The 14,609-nt window shown below is 42.2% G+C and overlaps 1 protein-coding gene across 3 annotated transcripts; it reads left to right on the top strand.

Moving 5' to 3' along the window:
* Window positions 1-8,341: 8,341 nt before the first annotated feature.
* GPR85 (G protein-coupled receptor 85) lies at window positions 8,342-12,995 on the top strand. Of its 3 annotated transcripts, none has more exons than XM_042018059.1 (2): window positions 8,342-8,422; window positions 10,311-12,995. In XM_042018059.1, exon 2 carries the CDS (start codon window positions 10,486-10,488, stop codon window positions 11,596-11,598), a length of 1,113 nt encoding a protein of 370 aa, XP_041873993.1. In that variant the 5' UTR covers window positions 8,342-8,422; window positions 10,311-10,485; the 3' UTR covers window positions 11,599-12,995. The 3 variants fall into 3 exon arrangements, with proteins under 3 accessions (XP_041873993.1, XP_041873992.1, XP_041873994.1); XM_042018058.1 differs by lacking the exon at window positions 8,342-8,422 and adding an exon at window positions 8,469-8,616; XM_042018060.1 differs by lacking the exon at window positions 8,342-8,422 and adding an exon at window positions 9,078-9,161.
* The last annotated feature ends 1,614 nt before the right edge of the window (window positions 12,996-14,609 follow it).

Genomic DNA, 14,609 nt, shown 5'->3' with positions numbered 1-14,609 from the left:
ACAGGGACATGTCCAGTGTCCTGTTCAGCTGCACAGGTGAGTGTAACCAAGCCTGGTCACAAGGAGTTTGAACAAGGAAGGGATTAAGACTCCAGGTCACAACCAGTTTTGATCAGCAGATGAATCACTGTATGCTGAAGCCTCAGTTACAGACCAGGGTCCCTAGGGAGTGGTGGCCAGCCTGAGATTGGAGGCCAGCCAAGGGAAAAAGGTAAACTAGGACAAGGAGCCAACATCTACATTCACAAAATTTATAGGAACCTCACCTGCCTCTGAGACCTCTCAGCTCATGTATCAGACTTCACTAAAATCAGCCTTCAGGTTTAAAAGAAAAGGAAGGGAAGGAAATATGCATAAATTCACTTAGGCATTATACAGCTTCATGACAGGAATTATATGAAAAATAATGAACCATAGTCACTCCTTTCATTAGGCCCCAACTACATCCTAATAATCTCTAGTGAGCCAACAGCACTAAAAAAGATGGGAGAAATACCTGCTAACCCAGCAGTCCCCCCCCAGCCAAAGAATATTCTGCACATATCCATATACATGCTGGAAAACTATGAAAGAGCTTGGGATAGACTAGGTTTACATAACAGGTAAAGTTATGTGCACCTCATACAAGTCTGTCTTTATATTGGATGCATAAAAATGTTGGACACAGCTCAGCTGGAAGAAGTCATCTTTCCCCTGTCTCTCAAGCATTTTCAGGTTTGTCTCTCAAGGCAAGCATTGTGTTCTGTAATGTCACTAACCCCATTCATTTTGCTCCACAGTGTTCCACTGGTGCCTGTAATGGTGATAGGAAAAATGTGCTCCTGAATGCTGTGATTGGCACTGTTAATGACCATGACACTGCAGAGATGCTCTGTGCTTCAGCAGGGTTAGCTGATTTCAAGACCTGTATTTCCATTTAGCAAGGTAAACCAGGAGTATTGTATAGCTGAGGGAAAGCATTTTACCAAAAATCAAGAGTTAAAATAGCATAGACAAAAGGACTATAAAACATAATATCTGAGAAGGGGTGAGGTGCACAAACAACACAGACCAAACACTTTCTTTAAAAAAAGAAAATCTATGAGCTTTCTAAAGCTAACAGACAGTACTCCTAAAATCACTGTAACAGATTCCCCCACTGCAGCAAATTAACAGAGCTTTCCATGTTAGTGGTCCTGAGGTGCTGACTTGCATTGACAGGAAATCTTTTCTTGTATGGGAGTGCTCCCCTTTACCCAAAAGTCATTGATACAGCATCATAAGGTAAGATAGCAGAACAGTCACTGAAGAGGCCAAGGTTGCTTAGCCACGCATTGGAACCAAAACATGGTCCTGGGTCAGTGCTCCCAATTCAACTTCTAAATTCTGGAATACTTTCTACCTGTTTCTCACCAGATTGTTTTCATATTATTTGTTAGATAAAGCCTCGTGCAAAAATCATGGTGATTTAGTAATGAATTCCTAACTGTGTTCAGCTCCTTTCAACTATTTTGGTTGTTGAATTGCACCACTGTGATGTATTTGCATTACCATATGTCATGCAGAGAAAAACAAATAGTGAATGGAATGTATTTACAGTGGTTGAAAGACGTATTGCAGCTTATACTAAAAGATCTACAATCAATTGGATTAATTAAACAGCAGATGAAAATACATTAAATGAATGAATCACTATTTCTGTAAGACTATTCCTTGTGTCTATGCATATGCTTCAACAAATCCCATCTGAAAGATTTGTAAGGAATGATATTCTATTTTTTGTGATAGAGAAAGAAGAAAGTATTCTCCCTCCTGTTCCACGTTGAATTACCAAAACACCAACAGGTTTTCTGGCAGAGAAAAAGAGTGGAGAGACTGGATATAGCAGGAACTTCACTAAGCTCGGTTCACATTCTTTTGATGTTCTGGAAAGAGGTTCTTTCTCCTCCCTAGGTGTGCAGATAATAACAGTCTTCCTGAGGTCAGCAGCTCAGGATCCTGCTGTAGGCACTGTTACTGAGGCATATTTACAGTGCTGCCCATATTAACTAAAAGCCGTTGATGGAATAAGAATTTCAATGCTTCCCGCTAATAAAACTGCAAGTTCAGAATAATTCACATTAAAAGACTTGTTATATAGACATACAAGATAGTGCCTACCCTCCACTATGAAAAAAATCCAACCAAACAACCCAAAACTTGAATTAAACAAATTGCATAAAGATTACATTTGAATATTACATTATTTATATATTTGCATGGAGAGATCCAAGATGAAAGTATTAGAGAAATACTCTCAAGTATTCTCAACCATTCAAAAACATGATCTCAACAAATGTATCTTCTTGAAACTACATCTTCAGATACTATGAAGTAACCTTTTCTTTTCCTTCTGTGGAGCTCCATCATTGATCTGTGGATGTGACTGGCTCTATCTTTTTAAGTCACTCGTTATCACTCATCCTTGGTGTGAAAACAAGTACTTTAGTAATTCTTCAGCACAGGACAATACATATATGGTGCACAGACAGCATACAAACCTTTCTTTGACTCACTAACACTCTCTTTTCTCTTTTTCCCTCTAATCATATATGTAAAACCATCATTTCTGAAGTCCAGCAATTTAAAAATGTAGCTTATCTTTTTGCAGGCACAAGTAATTAGCAGTGCAATTTAACATTGGTAATTACTCATGGCCACGGTTAAGTTCATTTGCATTTTTAACTACCTGATATGCAAGTGAAGTCAAGTAATTCCATGTCCACACTACCCAAATTGTACGATAACTGAACTTACCACTGCAACACTCATGTAACAGTTTATCTACAAAACCCAGATGCAAAAGATGTGTCCAGTCTTTCAAATGTAGTCCTAGTTAACAAACTGGTAAAAGATGTTTAGAAGCCTAAGGATACAGGTAAGTATCTAAAGGGATTTTCAGAAGCATATAGGTGCCTCACTCCCATTAGTGTCATGCAGAGCAGTTTTCCTCTGCAGGACTAAGACTTTTTCTTATGTTTGGCAGATAAGTGCATTTGCATTTAAACCTTCATTTATTCCTGTGTAAAAGTGCAACACGGATCTACTTTTAAGAACCAAAATTAATTTTCAAAGGCAACTATGAAATATTTTCTTTAAATACTGAATTAAATGTGTTTTTAGAAATGTTTATAAAACACCTGCGGATCTGGCTAAATGTTAACATTAAAAAATGTAATTATTATCCATAAGAATTGTTATAGTCACATGAATGTAATTTTGTTGTAGGTGAAAACATGCATCACTGAGGCAGAGACCACTAGAGAGATTTTCATTTGGGGTGAACTTTATGCCTGTGTTGAGAGCCAACCCAGGAGCCAGACACTGCCAACAAATGTCTTTACTCTGAAAACACTTTACTAAGGGTAAGAACCAAATATATTGCAGGTGACATTCTCTATTGTGCAGGGGTCCTACACAGGTCTCTGTATTTTGTAAGTCCTACTTAAATACTACTCCAAAGTTGCACCAATCTACTGCACAGGCAAGAAAGTTCCCTTGAAAAAATTCCTTGAGCCCTTTGAAAAGGATGCACTTTAATAGCATCTATCAGAGCTTCTCAAGCAATACATAAATCTTGTGCTGGCCTCTGCACAGGGGTGAGAACACCTTGTAGATTATGGCTTCTGTTTTGTAGAAATATTGGAAAATCCTACAGTGCTTAAATTTACATTATGCGGACTGGGTTGACACTGCATATATACAAATTTCAAGACAGTCAATAAACACATTAATTACTGAAATGATCAAGAATAAAGGGGCATGAGTACCTTAGATTTTAGCTATTCATAACTTCTGGCCGCATGCTGAAATCCTCATTCCACTGAAATTATTGAGAGATATTACTGACCTTAGGGAGGCCAACATTTCATCCCATCCTTTCAACTGTCATCACTAGCCTGTGTTCTAATACAGTCTCTACCTCAGACTCCATTAGTGAGATTTCTAAGTGTCAGACTTCTCAAAAATCTCTCTCATTCTAAGGAAAAAGTTCAAAACGGTGGGAATCACTTACCCAGCATCCTCATCTGGTTCACTGTGGTACAGGATTTCAGGGCACATATCCTCAAAAGAAATAGATAGCAAGTGCCCCAAATGCTGCTTACACACCAACAAATTCTTCTGCAATAGTATCCAACTGTACCCCAGCTCTGCACTCAAGTTTCTGGCTCTTTGGCTATGTGCACCCAAGCATCACCTCATGGGGGTGAACTGCCCAGACCTGAAGATGATATCAAAGACTGAGAATATCAGAGTTCTCCAAAACAATGATCTTGATCTGGGAATGGACCTAGTGGATCCAATTCACTAAACAGTGTTCCTCGGTCATTCTTACATAGTACCTAAATTGAAAAAACACCCAAAGACTTGGAATACAGAATCCTCACCACCAACAAAGCTGAGTATTTCACAGTTCATTTTCTTGGCCATAATAATTAAATAACTCAAACAGGAGAAAATGAAAGAGCTCTGTACCATAACTCTCAAGAACTTTATAGCAGAGTTGTCCAAACCTGGAGATGGTTCTCATCTTTGATTTAAATCAGAAAATCAGCGAAGTTGTCTTGCCTCTCTCATTTTCTAGTGGAAGTTCTAATCAGTCTGCTGCTAACTCTAATGGGGTACATGAACACTCTTGTGCTTGTGCCTGTACTTCCCTTATGCTCTCTTCTACCCTTCCTTCTTGGCGCACAGCAGTACATAAATAGGGGGGAAAAAAGTCAGTGAAAGATATTTATTTGCCTGAGAGTAATCACTTCTTTCTTCTGACATGCCTGTATGGGACACAGGTCCTCTGTGTTTTGGAACCTCCTTCTTGTTGCCCTTAGTGTTGTCCCCTTTATATTGTGTGGTGGGAAATGTGTTCAAGATTCAGGATCATTCCGTGTGCCAAAACCCCAAGAAATTCTTCTTGGCTACTCCTAATCCACTCACTTTGCAACATGGGCTGTCTCACACTTTTTTTTCTGAATCTTTCATATCTCTAGTCCAGCTGTTTTGAAGAACTAGTTAGCCCTTAAATCTTATGACAGACCTCATCACCTGTCCTTAGTATCTCTTCTCCCCGCCTTCCAATTGCACATTCATTTCCTGGTTCTTGCTTCCTGGAGCCATCGTCTGACATCTGCCGTCATCTTCCAGATTCCCAACCCCATGAAGCTTGGATTTTTTTTCCCTGCCATGGAGGATGTGACCTGCTCTTGGTGCAACAGTTTAACACAGCATTATGTCACTCCACTGGAAATCTCTTATTTTGTAACAAAGGTTTCTCTTGACTGACTCTACCCTTACAACAAACAGAATGGGGTTCAAGCCATATGACGGACTTTAGAGTCGTGAGTCAGAATGAGATAATCTGCTCCCTAATGCATCTGTTTCTCAATGGTTTTTATGATAGGAAACTAACTTTATTATGTGGCACTTCAGTCTAGATGTCTACATTCTGTTGAACAAAATTAGAACACTTTTTCTCAGGTTACGCCTATGATGACAAATGGATTTATGCTGAACTGGTGGTTGAACGCTGAATGAATTCTGAAGTTCACAGATTACTTCCAAGCAGTCTGTTACAGGTCTAAAATGAAAGCATGTTTTAAAATTGTGTATAGCAACATAATTTTGTAACATCTCCAAAAGAAAGCCCAGACAGAAAAAAGTTAAAACCTACTGCACTGGATCTATTTTATGACAATTATGATTGTGTTGCATTGTTTATTCTTAACAAAAAATCATCATTCTTACACATATCAGAGTGTAGGAATAGGCCCTGACCAGAATCATACTATAGTCATTCAGTTCCACATATTATAAATCTTCCTAATGTTGCATTGTAAATGTTTCATTTCCATGCATGGCATTTGGAGAATTCTTTGCTATGTTAGACCGACCATTAAAGTGCCTGCTCTTGCTGACTTAGCTACTTCCTTGCCCTTCACATTTTAAGAATGACTTCAAAGGTCATTGTTTATTGACACTGCCAGCCCGTCATGGCTAGAGGCTGCTGCGTCCTCAAGGAAAGTGTCCCAGATGAGGGTGCTTCAGCTGGCACTCAGCCTCCGCCCAACAGTGCTGGGCTATGCGCACAGAAGCCACGCACACGTACACCACCGGAAAGTTGCTGAGTGCGTCACCAAGAATAAAGAGGCGGCAGGGGTCCTTCACACAGAGTTCCGCAGGAGGTTACTGCCATGGAAGGGTTCTGAAGGTGAAAAGCCAAGAATACAGGAGGGCCCAGGGTATAAGTATGAGGGTGACACGGGGCGGAGAGAGGGCCAGGGACCAATGGAGAAAGAGCCAAGGTACACAACCCAAGGGGGAAACATGGAGGGGGGAGCCAAGGACCAAGAGCTAATGGGAAAGCGGGGAAGGGAAAACATTCCGGGACATGAACTTATAAGGGGTCCAGGGGGTGGAGAGTTAGCAAACCAATCAGGGTAACAGAACTGGGGTACATTAACAAAAAGTGACAGCACCTTGGGAGAGGCGCTTTCGATCACCCTGCCTTAAGGCTTACCCAAGGGGGTTGATTCAAACTTTGGGGCTGTCTCACCACCCCTGGGCCCCCTGGCCCACAGGCCGACCCTGCCACGGGGGCAGCCACCGCAGCAGTTTATGTCACTGTGGGTACATATATTTAACAACAAAGAAAGGATACCTGGAGGGGTCTGCTTAGCTTAGGTGATTGTGACATGAGAAGTGCAACTTGAAGTAGTAACTTTAACAACCACCCAAAATGCCAATTTTTAAAAGTGAAGCTATAACCCCTGCCACCTAAAGATGAGCACCAACATGTCCTCATAATTATGTCTGCAGAAAAAAATTAAAAATTGTGTGGTACCTGGGCTTTTTGTCAGTCTTCTGCCTAAGAACAAATTTTATCTGAAAAAAGTCACATGCTTGAAATAGTGCAATGTTGGTTTTAAATAACCATATTTTCCAGTGGCTGCAAACCTCTAGGCTTGGTCAGGCTGCTACTGAAGCTAATCTTGTGGTTTGGCAACCAATTCCAATGCCTTTTAGTGAGTGTCAAAAAAAAGAACCCAAACTTGACAACAGCCTTAAAAAATGCCTATAGTCTACTAACAGTCTCACAGATGTGACACACATTATGAATCAACTCTATAAATCTGTCCCCCAGAAGGATTTATTCTGGCTTGAATGGAAGCTCCCAGCGAAGAAGTTCCTCAGCATCCAAATCTCTCGACCCAAAACAAGCTGTTCCTCAACTGCCTTGCAGCCAAAGCGAATTACTCTTGGGGCATGGCTTTCATGTTGCCACTTCTCGCGGATAAACTTCCATACAAACCGAAGAGGCGGGAGGGCGGAGGGATCAAGCCTTCTCCCAACCCTTCCCGCTTGCTCCTGGTTTTGCCGCGGTGGCACCAGCGAGGGTCAGTGCCAGCGGGTGCGGGGGCCGGCGGGAGGCCCCTGCGGCGGCCCAGGCTACAGCCCGCCGCCTCCCGGCGCCGCCGCCCCGGCCCACCGGCCCGCATGACATCATCGGGACGGCTCGGGATCGATCCCCGCCGGCCGCCGGCTCGGGCGGGCGCTCCTCCGCGGCGGCCGCCGCTGCCGCCCTGCGCGCCGAGGGGGAACGCCGGCCCTGCCGCGGACGGAACAGGCTGACACGAGATTCATCCCCGCCGCCATGCAGCGAGCGCGCTGACAGTTCTGCGCCGGCTTCGGGCTGCGCGTCGGGAAGCCGCTCCACGGGCTGCGAAGGGGAAAGGTGCGCTGTCCTCACGGCCCCGCGGCGAATGCGCCCTCCGCGAGCAACGGCACTTGTTAAGGAGCCCTCCCTGGCTCGGGGGTCAGGAAGAAGGAATTCACCGGGTGGGAATCGGGAGGAAGGAAAATGAGCCACGAGCGGGAGGATCACGCAGCGGCAGCTGAAGAAACCGCCCGGTCCCTCTCCTGACAGGCTGCGACGCGCAGGGCGGCGGGCGCTTCCAGACCCCCGTTGTAAGCGAATGGGGCGGGAGGGGGAGCCCAGAGGCATAAACAAGGAGCGCAGGACCTAATTCCTTCCCCTCCCTTTCCTCACTGGTTTGCCCAGGCTCGCCAATAAATCCAGCTCGGCTATGCATCGCGATGGGAACGTGCTGCCAAGGAGGCTGCCTTCCCGTCACTGAGGATGCTGCCTTCCCCTCACTGAGGAGGCTGCTGCCGCCGGGGCTGCCTGCACACCACTGAGGATGCTGCTGCCGCGGAGGTTGCCGTGCCCTCTCTGAGACAGCAGCAGCTGCCGCCGCCGAGCCTGCCGTGCCCTCATTGAGGCGGCCGCCGCCGCTGCGTTACTGGGAGAGATTGTGGCGCTGCGACAGGGGAGGACGGGGCTCGGCGCGCAGGGGGGAGGCGCGGCGAGCATGCGCCGCCCGAGCCACTGACTGGATCCTCAGCCAAGGTACCGAGGCAAAAAAAAAAAAAAAAAAAAAAAAAAAAAGGAAATTAAAAAAAAAATAAAGGAAAAAGGAAAAGGATTGAGAGAAAGAAGAATGAATGACGGTAGAGGAGAATAGAAAAGACCGCCAGGGTAAAGCAGCCCCCCGTCGGCGGGAAGGAACAGCTCTGGCATGTGGGGATCTCCGGCACCAACAGGTAGGAGGAGAGGGGCTGGGGGCGCCGAGGGCTGCCGCGGCTGCAGGTGCGTGCGGAGAGGGCTCTCCCGCTCAGGGGTGAGGGGGTGATTTCCAAAGAAGTGGCATGATGGAAGCCCTCACAGACAATGCCTCTTCCGCTCTCCCCAGCTCCCCGCCGCGGGGGGCTCTCGCACGGCTCCGGCAGATGCGGCTGATGCCAGGCAGCGGCACCCGGGCTACCTTGCAGCGCGGCGCAGTCCAGCCCTGCATGGCCGGGCGTGGGGAGCGGCTGTGCCCGTGAGTGAGTGAGTGTGTGTATGTGTGTGTGTGTGTGTGTGTGTGTCAGCGGCGGTGTGAGTGTGCCAGCAGTGCCGGTGCGTGAGCACCGTGCGGGCTGTGTGTGCGGAGGCAGGGCCGGCCGCCGCGGGGACAGCTCCACGGAGGAGGGGGAGCGGCGGGGCTGGCGGGAGGGGGGAGGGGGAGCCTGATTTCATGGTTTTAAAACGATGCCATGATCTGATCAGCCTCTGTTTACACAGCAGCAATCAGGCTCTTTTGTGGACGGTAAGAATGGAAGGATTTTGCTGGGATTCAGTGGGAATATCCTTTGTACACCCGAGGTGGCATAGGGAACACTTCGTGTGAATAACGAAGGAGCCTGATCATGCCTGCTGTGGCTCCTGTCCCTGGCTCTGGAGGGAAAAAAAATTAAAACAAAACAAAACAAAACCAAAAAAAAGCAGCAACAGACAGTTCTTTTTTTTTTTTTTTTAATTGCATGAAATGTGTTCCGGTACGATTCACTGGGAGGATTAATGGGCATCGCGGAGCCCTAATTAGCTTAAAAAAAAAGAAAAAACAAACCGAAAACCCAAACCAAAAAACCAAAAAGCAATTTATATGTTTATTTAAGCATAACCAAAACTAGCCCTCCCGAAAGGATGGGCATTATGTCTTGGCTGTGTTGCCGATTTTTGCTCAGTATTTACACTGACCGTTGCTTATTATGAATTATGTCGAGGCTTTAACGATTTGCATTAAAGCACAGGGAAAGAGGGGGGGGGGAGGCCAGGGGGACGACACCCTAAAGCATACTGCTATCGACTGTCTAGATACCTGTTTATCGAAAAGCCTAAATGATAAAATTATGGTTTATAGCAGGAAGGGAGGGGGATAATGAATACTGTTTCTCTTACAAAATGCATAAACTAACACTGTGTGATTATTGTGCTTTGGTGACTTGGGTTAAAAAACATAAATTCTGCAGGGTTTCTTTGGGTGTGATCCATATCAACATAGCAGCTGCCTGTTAGAATATTGACAAATACTGTAGCCATAAAATAAATGTAGGTAATGTCAAAATATCAGCAGTCTTTAGGGGTTTCTAAAAAAGATGTCAGTGATTAACTCTTGGGCTTGCAAACTGGGAATCGTTTGATTCATAAAATCTCTGAGGCTTTAACTGTGAAATTATATGTGCTACCAAATATAAGGGACATTGGTCAGTCCTGAAACTGTAGCCAGCCAAATCTGCCAATAGTCAATCATACTAAATAGTAAGTAAGAAAAAAAAAAGCCTCATGTTTTTTAAAAACAAACAATAGTACTCAAATTTACAACTTCATTTGGTTCTCCATAAATTAACATCTTTGTTAGCGCTTTCTGACATCATTTCGTGTTAACTTAAGAACTGATAGCTCGATTTTTTTTCAGATATTTTGATGGCATGACAAATCAGAAAGAAGAGGATGTACTGTATGACTAGACACAAGATCAGTTCTGTTTGTGGATTACATTTTCAGTAAGATGTATGGATCTATTTTTTCCTTGTTCTTAAATATAGATCATGAGACTTGACTGAGGCAATATACATATCATCCATCCATCTATGGCGAACTACAGCCATGCAGCTGACAACATTTTACAAAATCTCTCTCCTTTAACAGCTTTTCTGAAACTGACTTCACTGGGTTTCATAATAGGAGTCAGTGTGGTGGGTAACCTTCTGATCTCCATTTTGCTAGTCAAAGATAAGACCTTGCATAGAGCTCCTTACTACTTCCTGTTGGATCTTTGCTGCTCAGATATCCTCAGATCTGCAATTTGTTTCCCATTTGTTTTCACCTCAGTAAAAAATGGCTCTACTTGGACGTACGGGACTCTTACTTGCAAAGTGATTGCCTTTTTGGGGGTTTTGTCCTGCTTTCACACTGCTTTCATGTTATTCTGCATAAGCGTCACAAGATACTTAGCTATTGCCCACCACCGTTTTTATACGAAAAGACTGACCTTCTGGACTTGTTTGGCTGTTATCTGTATGGTGTGGACTCTCTCTGTAGCCATGGCTTTCCCCCCAGTTTTAGATGTGGGCACCTACTCATTCATTAGGGAGGAAGACCAATGCACTTTCCAGCATCGTTCCTTCAGGGCTAATGATTCCTTGGGATTTATGCTTCTTCTTGCCCTTATCCTCCTAGCCACACAGCTTGTCTACCTCAAGCTGATATTTTTTGTTCACGATCGCAGGAAAATGAAGCCAGTCCAGTTTGTTGCAGCAGTGAGCCAGAACTGGACTTTTCATGGTCCTGGAGCGAGTGGTCAAGCAGCTGCTAATTGGCTGGCTGGATTCGGAAGGGGTCCCACACCTCCAACCTTGTTGGGAATCAGGCAAAACGCGAACACCACAGGCAGGAGGAGGCTACTGGTTTTAGATGAATTCAAAATGGAGAAGAGAATCAGCAGAATGTTCTACATCATGACATTCCTCTTTCTGACCTTGTGGGGTCCCTATTTGGTAGCCTGTTACTGGAGAGTTTTTGCAAGAGGGCCTGTAGTACCTGGGGGATTTCTAACGGCCGCTGTCTGGATGAGTTTTGCCCAAGCTGGAATCAATCCTTTTGTCTGCATTTTCTCCAACAGGGAGCTGAGGCGCTGTTTCAGCACAACCCTTCTTTACTGCAGAAAATCCAGGTTACCAAGGGAACCTTACTGTGTTATATGAGGGAGCATCTGTAAATCTTTAGCCTTGTGAAACACTACCATTCTCTGCTAAGCAATTGTGGCCTGTAGCCATGTCTTGAGGAGAAAATCAAGAACGGGATGTCAGCAGCTGTAAGGATTTGGGCTACATTCTGCAGTCTTTGCAATAGCTCACCTCTAATCCTGTTTTAAACCTAAACATGTTCCTGCTGACCACTGCTGAAGGTTTGTAATTAAGAACAAAGGACTGAACTACTGCCCTGAATTCCTTTATGTGGTTGAAATCTAGATTATGAAAGTAGCAGGTGCTAAGTATCAGTGCTAAATGCTGTGTATATCACTACATAAAATAAGAACATCAAAAAGATTAGCATTGGACATCTTAATAAATTAAGTTGATATGAGGTTAATGTGTTGATAAAACTAATTTTAGACATCTGAAGACCTTTAAAACATTTCATACAATTATTATTTTGCAAAGACTGAAAACTGGGGACTCAAGTACTGTAACTGATTAAAGATGTGCCATGCATTATTGGATTATCACACTTACAAATCTGTTTGCCTTGTGAGTAAGTTTTGGGGAGCATTCCAAAGCAGTATTTTTGTTCAGATTTTGACTTGAATTTTTTTTTCTCCAAATATATTACTCTTTCTAATTACCATTTTCCTTAACAGTGAAATTACTAACATTTAACTGTATTCTGTGTTTTTTGCTGATTTGGTATAAAGTTTAATAGACTCTTATTTATATTTTTTAAAAAGCTAGATATCAGTCTGTTAGGCAACGTTAATGATAATATCCAGTCATAATTGAACAGTTATAATTATACAGAATAAACACATGTTGCCTTAAAGGGTTATCTAGTATCTTCCATTTTGTTTAGCATTGAAGCAAATAAGCAAGGAAAATTGAATCAATAACTCTGGTCAGTCATTCGGGAGTGCATGAAAGATCACTTAGTCCTCTTTTTTCCTTTTTACTCCAATGGTTCCCAAAATCAATATGCACATCACTGGCATTATATGATTTTTTTCCAGGTGTGCCGCCCTTTCTGGTTTGTTCTGAGAAACACAGGCAGTTGATGTATGTTTATATTTTAAGACAGCTGTCATGGGGAGACCGCAGCCTTAGTATGATATCTTGCACAATTTGTGAAGCATTTATTCTACTGAAGGCACAGTCTTGTTTATATTTTCTGCACATTTTGGTGTATTGGTTGTTTTAAATTATTTAAGTTTTAACTTGTGAAAGCATATAATATGATTTCTTAGTATTTTAGAAATACATTAGAGTCTGTGAGTCTTTCCTTCTTTAAGATACAGATGTGTGGATTTCAATATAAAGTTGCATTTGCCAAAATTTACCTGTGTAGCTTGTTAATTTTCTTGGAATAAAATTTTACATTTTTCCAGTTATACAATTAACCTTTTTTATTTTGTCTAGTGAGCTAGCATGAAGTACTGAGAATGTAGCCATTATGAATTATTATCCTTTGCAGTCACTGTATTCCCAAACTGTAAATGCATGAATGATGGGGACCACAGGATTGATAAATGATATTATCTGCAGTAGCACTATTGTGTAGTTTATCATAATTACCCATCTATCTGTTCTAATATGTCAGTTATATTTGAAGTTACAACACAGTATTTGACATTAACTTCACGGTTTAATTTTGGGAAATATCTGTATCTGAAGCACAAAATCATGAGTTGGTCAGTCATAAAGAACACAGATTCTTTTAATTTTGGGAGAGACAAGACTAGAGGTCTTAATTCAGTATTGGTATATCTTATCCTCTGTTGTAGTTTTATGACCAGCAAGTTAATGTATACATATATGAGCAGCAGTCAATAATGGAAATGCTTAAATTTGTATGATAACATTATACAACATATGCAACAATTCCGACAGTTGTGTCTATATGTGATCAGACAACTTGATCAAAGATTTGGTGAGCAATCTGATCTCACTTACACTTTTATACTGAGGTTGATTGGTTGAGAGGCATGGCTTTATATACTGTGTTGAAACAGAAGAATTGCTAAAATAATGAGTCCTTGTCAGTATAGGAATGTTTCTGAACATAATTTGAAATGGGACCAACAAACTTCTACCAAAAGGACATTTTTATTACACTGAAAAAGGCTCTGAAATTAAGGTAGTTAAGCAATTGTCAAAGATAGCAAGAGTGAATAAAAACTGAATCGTATGTTGAGAAAAATTCTGAAAGTCATCCCACTTAAGTTTATTAAAAGGTTGATTGGCAATAACTTCAGTCTAATTTCTTTAAAATAGTAACCTTTACAAGGAACATTGATATTACATATTGTAATAAAGAAATACATATAAATAAAGTTGTAAATAGTGTTATAGTTGTAGAAGTAGTCAGTTCTGAGGATTAGCCAGAAAATTTTCAACTATGAAATTTCAAAAGCTGCAAATCTGGGGCCTGACCTAACTCTTAGTAGTCAGTTGGTGTTTTCCCATTGACTTCATTTGGAGCAGAAGCAGGCTCTAGCATTTCTATAGTACTATACTTCTGAAATACTAAGAAGGCTGTATTTACTATGCAGTGGGAAAAGAAAAAAAAATTAAAATTATTTCCCTGGAAGTTTTGCAAGCAGCAACCGATGTAAATTAAAATAATAAACAGTAAACAAGTCTGAAAGCAAATATTTTGATAAATGTTTTTCTTTTGATATGAATAGAATTCCTTTGGCTATATGACAATACTGTATTGCTACCTGAGAAAGGGCAGGTACTTTTTATTAAGTGAATTTCTAGAATTGTGCCAGTAAGAAGTCTTGTGACAGAAGTATTTAATTTTATTTTTCTCCAGAGTTAAAAGGAAAAGGGGATGTTCAGTGAAATTAAAAGCCAACATATAGAGTAACATTTTATGCAAAGTTATTACTCAGTGGAGCACACTGGTACAGGATGTCAAGTAGTTTAGAGAGATTCCTGCAAGAACTGTGTGTATACATGAATTAAAGCAGTGCTTGCACTTTTTGTCATCAGTGTCATTT

This window comes from Corvus kubaryi, unplaced genomic scaffold (assembly GCF_017639235.1).
Source record: "Corvus kubaryi isolate FWS band 111438036 unplaced genomic scaffold, C.kubaryi_AGA036_p1.0 137, whole genome shotgun sequence".
Classification (NCBI taxonomy): domain Eukaryota; kingdom Metazoa; phylum Chordata; class Aves; order Passeriformes; family Corvidae; genus Corvus; species Corvus kubaryi.
The sequence above is the reverse complement of the archived record's forward strand: the minus strand, read 5'-3'. Positions and strand labels throughout refer to the sequence as shown.

Bases quoted from the DNA above. Each gene is read 5' to 3' on its own strand.
- GPR85 (XM_042018059.1), top strand. From the start codon at position 10,486: ATGGCGAACTACAGCCATGCAGCTGACAACATTTTACAAAATCTCTCT.